At 33.5% G+C, this 12051-nt stretch overlaps 1 protein-coding gene across 1 annotated transcript in view; it reads left to right on the top strand.

Annotated features, from left to right (window-relative positions):
- ENOX2 (ecto-NOX disulfide-thiol exchanger 2) overlaps positions 1–12051 on the top strand; it is a 140744-nt gene that overhangs the window by 120969 nt on the left and 7724 nt on the right. Inside the window, 1 exon segment of the mRNA XM_039864988.1 lies at positions 488–595. Coding sequence (XP_039720922.1) covers positions 488–595 — 108 coding nt within the window.

Below are 12051 nucleotides of genomic sequence, written 5' to 3'. Positions count from 1 at the left end.
GCATATGAAAACCTTTGGCACATGCTAGATGCTAAATAAATAACATTTTTTTGTAATAATTAATTATGATGAATCCAGTTCCTTGCCTACTACTTGTATTTAACAAATTTCATAAACTAGGCTTGGAAAATGGCTATTTGCAAGGATGCTTTGCAACATTTAGTTCCATGCAACAATCAAGATATTGTCTATACAGTATTCACTGCACCCTGCCCTTACCCTGGCTGTAATAGGAAAGTTAAGTGATTAGATCAGTTTCTCAAACTCTTTCTAAAATATGAACAAATACAAAGGAAGTTCATAAAAGGTAAATAAAATAAGCTTAAGTGAAAAATATCTTGATTTTCCCTTTAGTATAACTACATGGAGAAATGATTGTGTAGGCTAGGGTAAAGTGAGACAGGCTAGCCTAATATCTAATTTCAGCCAGGGTGTTTAAGTGAAGTACAACTCCTTAAGACTTTATTATCTTTGACCTTTCCTGTAGCATCTACTCAAAGTCCAAGAGGAGTACAAAAGGAAAGAAGCTGAACTTGAAAAAATCAAAGATGACAAGATACAGGTGGAAAAAATGTTGGAAAATCTTAAAGAAAAGGTACATGAGTCCTAAGTGAACCTACTCTCTTGCCATGCCCCCATTTTCGGTGACAATCAAAATGCTCTGGAAGTTACTGCAATAAGAATCAATGTGGAATGTTTGGCTGATGGGGGATTAAAAGCCCCATATCCAGAGTAATTCTCGAATCAAGGGCTCTGTTTTTAAGTGTAAGTCCTTGGCATTTCTAAGGGTTCTAGAGAGTGTACTTTTCAATTAATAAAATATCAGTACATCCCTAAAATTCCTGTCTTCCCTCTTGGAGAAGACCTGAGTGGACGCCTCATCCCTGTTTCATCTTGTCAAGAAAATAACATAGAAAACTGGTGTGACGAAGAGTACCTTTAATTAAACATTTCATTAAAGGAAGAGAGAAACACAAACACAACTAGAACACTGATATTTCTTTGCATACCCTCCATCTAGTGTAATCATGAGCACTTGCAGGTGAAATAGCCAAAACCAAAAGGAGGGAAATCTTGGAAAGCAAACAAGGAAATACAATATTTTAAGCTAGATGATAGCAAAAAGGAAAGCAAGATGGGACTACCTAAAGAGAAACTGCAGCAGTAAGAACCACCAGTGAGTACCTCTAAGAGAGTCTACTAACATCTGGATGGATTAATGTATCACAACCATAAATGGGGTGCCCTGTCTATTTAAAGTATGCAAAGCCTACTGATGGTGTCTCCATTATACCTCTCTAATTTCTTTTAAGCCCGAATATTCAACTGAAAATTATCCCTTAGAAAGGAAGGCCTACTGATCAGAACTACCTATTTTTTAATTTTTCAATTAGAGTTGACATTCAATATTAGTTTCAGGTGTACAGCACAGCGGTTAGCTATTCATGTAATTTACAAAGTGACCTCCCCAATTAGTCTAACACCCACCTGGCACTATACAAAGTTATCACAATATTGTTGACTATATTCCCTATGCTTTACTTTACATCTCTGTAACTATTTTGTAACTACCAATTTGTACTTCTTAATCCATTCCCATTTTTCACTCAGCAACCCAACTCCCCTCCCATCTGGCAATCACAGGTTTGTTCTCTATATCTATGAGTCTCTTTTCACTTTGTTTGTCTCTTTTGTTCTTTAGATTCTATATATAAATGAAATCATGTTGTATTTCTCTGTGCGACTTATTTCACTTAGCATAATACTCTCTAGGTCAATCCATATCATTATAAATAGTAAGATTTCATTTTATTATGTATGAGTAATATTCCATTGTATATATGTACCACTTCTTCTTTATATAATCATCTATTGATGGACACTTAGTTTGCTTCCATAGCTTGGCTACTGTAAATAGCACTACAGTGAACATAAGGAGTACATATATCTTTTCAAATTAGTATTTTTGTTTTCTTCAGCTAGATACTCAGAAGTGGAATTATTGGGTCATAAGGTAGTTCTAGCTTTAATTTTTTAAGGAACCTTCACACTGTTTTCCATAGTGGCTGTACCAATTTGCAATTCCATCAACAGTACATGAGGGTTCCCTTTTCTCCACATCCTTGCCAACACTTGTTTCCTGATTTACTGATGATAGCCATGCTGATAGGTGTGAAGTGATAGCTCATTGCGGTTTTAATTTGCATTTCTCAGGTGATTAGTGACATTCAGCATCTTTTCCTATGTCTATTAGCCATTCGTATGTCCTCTTTGGAGAAATGCCTATTCAGGTCTTCTGCACATTTTTTAATTGGATTATTTCTTTTATTGGTGTGGAGTTGTATTCTTTTTAATTTTTTGGATATTGACTACTTATAAAATATATCATTGACAAATAACTTCTACTAATTAGTAGGTTGTCTTGTTGTTTTGTCGATTGTTTCCTTTGCTTTGCAGACACTTTTTAGTTTGATGTAGTCCCATTTGTTTCTTTTTTCTTTTTATTTTTCCTTGCCTGAGGAGATATATCAGAAAAAAATATTACTAAAAGCAATGTCAGAGAGTTTACTGCCTGTTTTCTTCTATGAGTTTTATGGTTTCAGTTCACACATTTAAGTCTTTAATCCATTTTTAGTTGATTCTTGTATATGGTGTAAGAAGGTTGTCCACTTTTCATTTTTTGCATGTGTCTGTCCAGTTTTCCCAACACCAGTTTTTAAGTAAGCTGTCTTTACCTCCATTGTATATTCTTGCCTCCTTCATCATAGATTGAATGACCATATAGGCATGATTTATTTCTGGGCTCTCTATTCTGTTCTATTGATCTATATGTCTCTTTTTATGTCAGTACTGTGCTGTTTTAATTATTATAGCCCTGTAGTATAGTTTGATATCAGATAGAGTGATATCTCCAATTTTATTCTTCTTTTCCAAGATTGCCATGGCTATTCAGGGTCTTTTATGGTTCCATATAAATTTTACAATTATTTGTTCTACAGAACTGCCTGGTTTTAATGTCTCAGAAGCAAGAAAAGATTAGGATCTTAGACTAAGAGCCAGAAGTCAACAATTCTACAGTTCCACAGGAGCTCATGCTCTTTATCTTCTGTGCTCAGCTCAGGAAGATGCAATGCATACAGGCTCTGCATGTGTTTGCCAGCATAGTGACTTACCCAAGAGTGCCATTAAGAACTGGCAACCTGGATGTAGTTGAAATAAATGATTGAAAGTGTTTTCTTCTGGAGACCACTTGCAATATGCTTTTAATTTTTCAACTTCAGAAAAACAACTCACTTTCCAGTTTTGTGAATGCCATTAAAAAAATTGCAGAGAAATTCATTTATCAAGCTTTTAATTGAAAAGTGCTAAAGTTGCTCTATTTAGCAGGACTTTCCTCATACTATCAGAGTTTCTAAAATATCCCGGAGCTGCTACATGGCTGTTTCACTTCTTACATCAAATGGAGCATAAACCCAGAAGACTATAGATAGACTTGGGATTATGCTAATGACATTATCCTTAGACTCACTCTTTAAGATTGCCATCACCAGTACCATGCCGTTTTGAATACTATAAGATTATTTGTTCTAGTTATCTGAAAAATGCCATTGGTGTTTTGATAGAGATTGCAAGGAATCTATAATTTATTGCTTTTGGTAGTACGGACATTTTAACGATATTAATTCTTCTTATCCATGAACTAGTATATGCTTCCATTTATTTGTATCTTCTTCAATTTATTTCTTCAATGACTTACACTTTTCCAAGTACAAGTCTTTTACCTACTTGTTTAAAATTATTCCTGAGAATTTTACTGTTTTCGATGCAATTGTAAATGGGATTGTTTTCTTAATTTCTCTTTCTGCTAGTTCATTAGTGGTGTATAAAAATGCAAACGATTTCTGAATATTAATTTTGTATCCTGCTACTTCACTGAATTATTTTATCAGTTCTAACATATTTTTTGGTGGACTCTTTAGGGTTCTCTCTATACAGTATCATGTCATCTGCAAATAATGACGGTTTTACTTCTTCCTTTCCAATTTAGATGCTTTTTATTTCTTTTTTTTTTCTGATTGCTTTTGCTAGGACTTCTAATACAATGTTGAATAAAAGTGATGAAAGTGGACATCTTTTTCTTGTTCTAGATCATAAGGAAAACACTTTTAACTTTTTATTGTTGAGTATATTAGCTGAGTGTTTTTCCTATATGTCCTTTATTGTGTCAAAGTATGTTCCCTCTATTCCCATTTTACTAACTTTTTTATCAGAAGTGGATGCTGGATGTGTCAAATGCTTCTTTGCATCTATTAATAAGATCATACAATTTAAATCTTTTAATTTATTAATGCAGTGTATCACATTAATTGAATTGCATATATTGAACCAACCTTGTACCCCAAAGATAGATACCAGTTAATTATGGTGTATGATCTAAATGTCTAACTGAATTAATTTTGCTAATATTTTGTTGAGGAATTTTTCATCTATGTTCATCACGGATTTTAGGCTATAATTTTTCTTCATAATGTGTTTGCCTGGCTTTGGAATTAGAGTAATGGTGGCCTCATAAAATGAGGTTGGGAGCCTTCCAATATCTTGAATTTTTTCAAATAATTTGAAAACGATAGGAATTCATTCTTTTTTAAATGTTTAGTAAAATTCACCTGTGAAACCATTTGGTTCAGGAATTTTGTTTGTGAGTTTTTTTTAATTAATTAATTTACTTTTCATGGTGACATTGGTTAACAAAATATGATAAGTTTCAGCTGTACACTTTAACAGTAGGCATATATATATTTACACTGTGTGTTCACCTCCCATAGTTAGATTTCTTTCTGTCAGCACACATATGACTCACTTTAACCCATCTGATTCCCCCCATGCCCCACCACCTACCCTCAGGTAACCTCTAGTCTATACTCTGTGCCCAAGAGTCTCTGTTTGTTTGTCCTGTTCATTTGTTGTTTTAGGTTAATATCCATATAAGCGATATCATGTGATTTTCAAGTTGTTCTGTCTGGCTTATTTCGCTTAGCAAGATTGTCTCAAGATCCATCCATATTGTCACAAAAGGCAGTATTTCATCTCTTCTTATGGCTAAGTAATATTCCATTGTGTATATGTACCACAGCTTCTTTAGTCAATCATGTATCGTAGAACACTTCGGTTGCTTCCATGACCTGGCATGTGAATAATGTTGCTATGAACATCACTGTGCAAATATATTTTCAGATATGAGTTTTCAAGTCTTTGAGGTAAATACCCGGTAGAGGGATTGCTGGATCATATCGTAGATCAATTCTTAGTTTTATGAGGAAAGTCCATACTGTTTTCCATAGTGGCTGTACCAATTTGAAGTCCTGCGAGCAGTGTATGAGGGTTCCTATTTCTCAGCATCCTCTCCAGCATTTGTTATTACTTGTCCTGTTGATTATAGCTATTATAACAGGTGTGAGATGGTTATCTCATTGTGGTTTTGATTTGCATTTCCCTAATAGCTAGAGATGTTAAACATCTTTTCATATATTTGTTGGTCATTTGTGTGTCCTCTAGGGAGAGTGTCTGTTCAAGTCCTCTGCTCATTTTTTGATTGGATCGTCTCTTTTCTTCTTGTTGTTGAGTTGTATGAGTTCTTTGTATATTTTGGATATTAGGCCCTTAAGAGGCGTTGCTGGCAAATATATTTTTCCATTCAGATGGTTGTCTCTTTACCTTATTGACAGTTTCTTCTGCTGTGCAGAAGCTTTTTAATTTGAGGTAGTCCCATTCATTTACTTTTGTTTTTACTCCTCTTGCCTTTGAGGTCAAATTCATAAAATACTTTTTAAGTCTAAGGTCCATGAGTTTAGTTTCTATGTTTCCTTCTATGCACTTTATTGCTTCAGGTCTTATATTCAAGTCTTTGATCCAATTTGAGTTAACTTTGGTGTGTGGTGATAGACAACAGTCTAGTTTCATTCTTTTGCAGGTAGCTTTCCAATTTTCCAGCACCATTTAATAAAGAGACTTTCCTTTCTCCGCTGTATGTTTTTGGCTTTTTTTGTCAAAAAATATTCACCCGTATAAATGTGGGTTTACTTCTGGACTCTCAATTTTGTTCCATTGGTCCGTGTGTCTGTTTTTCTGCCAATACCGTGCCATTTTGATTACTGTCACTTTGTAGTATAATTTGAAGTCGGGCAGAGTGATGTCTCCAGCCTCATTCTTTTATTGGAGGATGGCTTTGGCAATTTAGGGTCTTTTGTGTTTCCACTGATGATTTTTTGATGATTTTTGATGAATCTGATGATTTTTTGTTCTATTTCTTTAAAAAAAAAAAAAGATTGGATTTTGATGGGGATTGCATTAAATTTGTATAATGCTTTAGGTAATACAGTCATTTAATCTGTATAATACTTTAGGTAATACAGTCATTTAACTCTGTTGATTCTTCCAATCAATAACACGGAATATATTTCCATGTCTTTGTATCTTCTTAGATTTCTTTTAATATGGTCTTATAGTTTTCATTATATTGGCCCTTCACATGTTTCGTTAGATTTATTCCTAATTATTTTATTCTTTTTGTTGCAGTTGCAAAAGGAATTATTTTTTCCACTTCTTTTTCTGACACTCCATTATTAGAGTATAGGAACGCTATGGATTTTTGGACAATGATGTTATATCCAGAAACTTTACTGCATCTGCTTATTGTTTTTACTAGTGTTCTTGTGGAGTCTTTAGAATTTTCTATATAGAGAATCATGTCATCTGCAAATAGTGACAGTTTGACTTCTTCGTTTCCTATTTGAATGCCTTTTATATTTTTCTCTTGTTTGAATGCACTTGCTAGGACCTCCAATGTTATATTGAATAACAGTGGCGATAGTGGACAGCCTGGCTTTGTTCCTGATCTTAGAGGGAAATATTTTTGTTTTTCACCAGTAAGTATAATGGCTGAGGGCTTGTCTTATACGGCCTTTATTATATGAAGGTACTTTCCTTCTGTACTGATTTTGTTAAGTGTTTTGATCATAAATGGATGCTGTATCTTGTCGAAAGCTTTTTCTGCATCTATTGATATGATCATATAATTCTTATGTTTTAATTTGTTTATGTAGTATATCACACTAATCAATTTGCATATGTTGAACCATCCCTGTGCCCCTGGAATGAAACTCACCAGATCATCTCGTATAATCATTTTAACAAGTTGCTGTATTCAGTTCGCTAGTATTTTACTTAGGATATTTGCATCTGTGTTCATGGAAGATATTGGTCTGTAGTTTTCTTTTTTTGTGTTACCTTTACCAGGTTTTGGTATCAGAGTAATATTGGCCTCATGAAATGAGTTTGGAAGTATTGCCTCCTCTTCAATTTTTTGGAAGAGTTTGAGGAGAATAGGTATCTAATCTTTGAATGTTTGGTAGAATTCACTGGTGAAGCCATCTGGTCCTGGACTTTTATTTTTTGGTAAGCTTTTGATGATTGTTTAAATTTCCATACTGCTGATCAATCTATTTAGGTTTTCCAGTTCTTCTTGATTCAGTCTAGGAAGGTTGTATTTTTCTAAGTACTGGTCCATTTCTTCTAGGTTATTAAATTTGGTGTTATATACTTTTCATAGTATTCTTGTGTGATCCTTTAATTTTTCTCCAGTGTCTGTCATCATTTCCCCTCTTTCATCCCCGATATTTTTTATTTGTGTCCTTTATCTTTTTTCTTTAGTGAATCTAGTCAGGCGTTTGTTAATTTTATTAACTTTCTTAAAGAACAAACTCTTTGTTGCATTTATGTTTTCTATTTTTTGTTTGTTTGTTTGTTTTCGTTTTCATTTATTCATACTCTAATTTTAATTATTTCTTTCCTTCTACTGATTTAGGCTTTATTCGTTCTCCCTTTTCTAGTTTTTTAAGGTAAAGTATTACATTGTTCATTTGGGCTCGTTCTTGTTTTTGGAGATAGGCCTGTAATTATATGAACTTTCCTCTATGACTGCTTTTTCCGTGTCCCAAAAGTTTTGATATGTTGTACTATCATTCTCATTTGTTTCTATGTATCTCTTGATCTCTGTTTTTATTTCTTCTGTGAACCAGTCATTCTTCAGTAGCATGTTGTTTAATATCCAATTATTTGTAGTTCTTCCTGCTTTCTTTTTACAGTTGATCTCTAGTTTCAAAGCATTATGATCAGAGAATATGATTGATATGATTTCAACCCTCATATTTGTTGAGGTTATCTCTGTGTCCCAGTGTGTGGATTAAACCTTGAGAATGTTCCATATGCACTAAAGAAGAATATATAAGCAGCTGTTTGGGGATGGAAGTCTCTGTATGTCAATTGTGTCCAGTTGGTCTAATGTGTCATTTAAGGATCTTATTTCCTTATTGATTTTCTGTTTGTATAATCTGTCCATATCTGACAGTAGGGTATTTAGGTCCCCTACTATGATAGTGTTTTGGTCTGTTTCTCCCTTTAGATCTGTTGGTAATTGCTTTATATATTTCGTGGCTCATTTATTGGGAGCCTAGATATTAATAATTTCTATGTCTTCTTAGTGTATGATTCCCTTTATCATTATGAAGTGTCCTTCGGTATCTTTCTTTACCTCTTATATTTTGAAGTCCATTTTGTCTGATATTAGTACCACTACTCCTGCTTTTCTCTGAATGCCATTTGCTTGAAATATCATTTTCCCCCTTTTCAATTTGAGTCTATTTTTCTTTGGAGCTGAGATGCATCTCCTGGAGGCAGCATATGGTTGTTTTTCTGATCCATTCTGCAACTCTGTGCCCTTTTATTGCTGAGTTCAGTCCATTTACATTTACGGTAATTATTGAAATCTGAGGTCTTCTTATAGCCATTTTATATTTTGCTTTCTGGTAGCTTTGTATTTCCATTGCTTCCTTATATTTGTGTTTCTGCTTTTTTATTTTGGTTGGCTTTTGTAGGTTTTCCCTCTGGTTCTTTTTTATGTTATATACTTCAGTTCTGAATCTTTGGTGTGTGGTTACCATTACAAGTATATAAAGGATAATATATATAAGCCTCAATAATGCCTTTTTTTCATTATTTTTCATTCTTCAGTGTCTCTCTTCTTCCTTCTGATTATTTGTGGATTTCTGTCTTTGATATCACTTACCTTTCCTCTATTTGGTGAAAGGAAGTACCAGCTTAGAATAATATATATATTATTATACATATTAGAATAATATACATTAATATATATAATTTAGAATAATATATATTAATATATATAATTTGAATATTTAATTCCATTCCATTCTGGCTTGTAAGTTTTGTGCTGAGAAGTTCAAAGATAATCTAATGTGTTTTCCTTTATAAATTACTATTTTCTTCTCCCTGACTGTCCTGAGAATTCCTTCTTTGTCATTGATTTTTGATAATTTTAATACAATGTCTTAAAGAAGGCATTTTGGGGTTGAGATACTTGGGTGGTCTATTGAATTCTTGAATTCTAAGCTCCAGTTCATTCTTTAGATTTGGGAAATTCTCTTCAACTATTTATCTGAAAATACTTTCTAATCCCTGCTCCTTTTCCTCACCTTCGATAATGCCCATTATTCTTATGTTTCCTCTCCTGATGGTATCAGCTAGTTCTTGTATTTCTCTTTCATTATTTTTCATTCTTCAGTGTCTCTCTTCTTCCTTCTGATTATTTGTGGATTTCTGTCTTCAATATCACTTACCTTTCCTCTATTTGGTCGACTCTATTTCCCAAGCTTCCTATTTCGTTTTCCAACTCTTGCAGTGTTTTTTTGTTGTTTTGTTGTTGTTGTTTTTGTTTTTGATTTTTTTATCTGCAGAAGATCTATTCTGTTCTTTTTGAGGGTTTCAGTCTCCTTGCTAAAGAACTCATTCTGCTCATCTAGTTGTTTTGTCAATTCCTGAAATTGTTGATATGACTCCTTTCATATCTCACTGAGTGTTTTTAGAAATACCATCCTGAATTCTCTATCAATTAAGTTGCATATTTCTATGTCTGTAAGCCTATTTTCTGGAGATTTTTCTCTTTCAGAGCTGCCTTGTCACCTAGGTTGTTCATTGTGTTTAATGGACTATTTCTCCACTGGGAGAAATGGAAGTGTATTTTGGGGCATAATGGAAGTGTATTTTGCCTTTTTTACAGAAGAAGGTTTATTATATAAACATCTCTTTTTAGCCTGTTGCAAAGAAGGCACTTTTCTTTTGGTTTCCAGTAGGTATCTAAGCCTCTTGGATCCCTTCTTTATGGAAAGCCTCAATAATGCCTTTTTTTTTTCTTATAGATGTTTAATCACGCTCACTACTCTTAGTCAGTCCCTGTTAGTGTTAGCGACAGTTTTGGTAGCATTTGCTCAGATTCTCCTGGGGCTCCACGGTGTTCGTTCTCAGAGAATATGGGGGAATGGGCCCTCTGGATTGGTGTTTGGGGGCTGCGGCTCAGACTTGGTTTTGCACCCACAGCTGTCTCTCACTCTGCCATGTTTCTCTAAACTCTATGGGTCGTTTTTTTGATTACTGATTCGATTTCATTGGTAGTAATCTGTCAGTTCAGATTTGTTTCTTTATGATTCAGTATTGAAATGTGATATGTTTCTAGGAATTTATTCATCTCCAGATTGTCTTATTTTTTGGCATATAATTATTCATATTGTTTTCTTATAATCCTTTGCATTTCTGTGGTGTCAGATGTCACTTCTCTTTCATTTCTGATTTCATTTATTCAGAAACTCTTTTTTTTCCTTGAGTCCAGTTAAAGATTTATCAATTTTATTTTTTCAAAGAACCAGCTCTCTGGTTTCTTTGATTTTTTTTTCTGTATTATTTGTTTAGACTCTATTTCATTTATTTTCAACCTGATCATTGTTATGTTCTTCCTTCTGCTCACTTTGGGCTTGTTTGTTGTTATTTTTTTAGTTCATTTAAGTGTAATGCCAGATTGTTTATTTGAAATTTTTCTTGTTTCGTAAGGGAGGCCTGTATTGCTTTGAACTTCTCTGTTAGCACTGCTTTCACTGTGTCTCACATATTGGGGGTCATTGTGTGTCATTTTCATTTTTCTCCAGGTAGGCTTTGATTTATTCTTTGATTTCATTGTTAACCCGTTAGTTGTTTAGGAGCTTGTTATTTAATATTTATGTGTTTGTGTGTTTTCCAGGTTTTTTTGTTTGTTTGTTTCTTGTAATTGATTTCTACTTTTATACCACTGTGGTGAGAGAAAATTCTTAATACGATTTTAATCTTCTTAAATTTATTGAGGCTTGTTTTGTGGCCTAATATGTGTCTATCCTAGAAAATATTCCATGTACACTTGAGAAGGATGTATGTTCTACTGCTTTGTTGTGAAATGCTCTAAGAATATCAATTAAATCCATCTGGTCTAGTGTGTCATTTAAGGCCACTGTTTCCTTTTTTATTTTCTGTCTGGAAGATACGTCCACTGGTGTCAGTGGAGGGTTAAAGTCCCTTACTATGACTCTATTGATGTCAATCTCTCCCTTTATGTCAGTCAATATTTTCTTTATATATTTAAGTGCTCATATGTTTGGTGCATAAACGTTTACAAGGGTTATATCCTCTTGTTGTATTGATCCCTTTATTATTATGTAATGTCCCTCTTTGACTCTTATTATCAGCTTTGTTTTATTTATTTTTATTTATTTATTTTTTCATCTTTGTTTTAAAGTCTATTTTGTCTGAAATAACTTTTGCTACTCCAGCTTTTTTTCATTTCCATTTGCATGAAAACTTTTTCCATCTTTATGCTTTGGGTCTATGTGTGTCTTTTGGTCCGAAGTTGGTCCCTTGTAGGCAGTATATGTATGAGTCTTACTTTTTATCCATTCAGCTATCCTGTGTCTTTTGATTATAGCATTTAATCCATTTACATTTAGAGTGATTTTGATAGGTGCATAGTTATTGCTATTTTGTTATTAATATTTATGTTTTATTTCTTCTTCTTTTTAAAGAAGTTCCTTTAACATTTCTTGTGATACTGGCTTGGTGGTGATGAACTCCTTTAGTTTTTTTTTTTTTCTTTTCTGTAAAAGTCTTTATTTCTTCTAC

The sequence above is a fragment of the Pteropus medius genome, unplaced genomic scaffold, assembly GCF_902729225.1.
Source record: "Pteropus medius unplaced genomic scaffold, Ma_sr-lr_union100, whole genome shotgun sequence".
In the NCBI taxonomy this organism is placed as follows: Eukaryota; Metazoa; Chordata; class Mammalia; order Chiroptera; family Pteropodidae; genus Pteropus; species Pteropus medius.
This window is presented reverse-complemented; position numbering and strand designations above follow the sequence as displayed.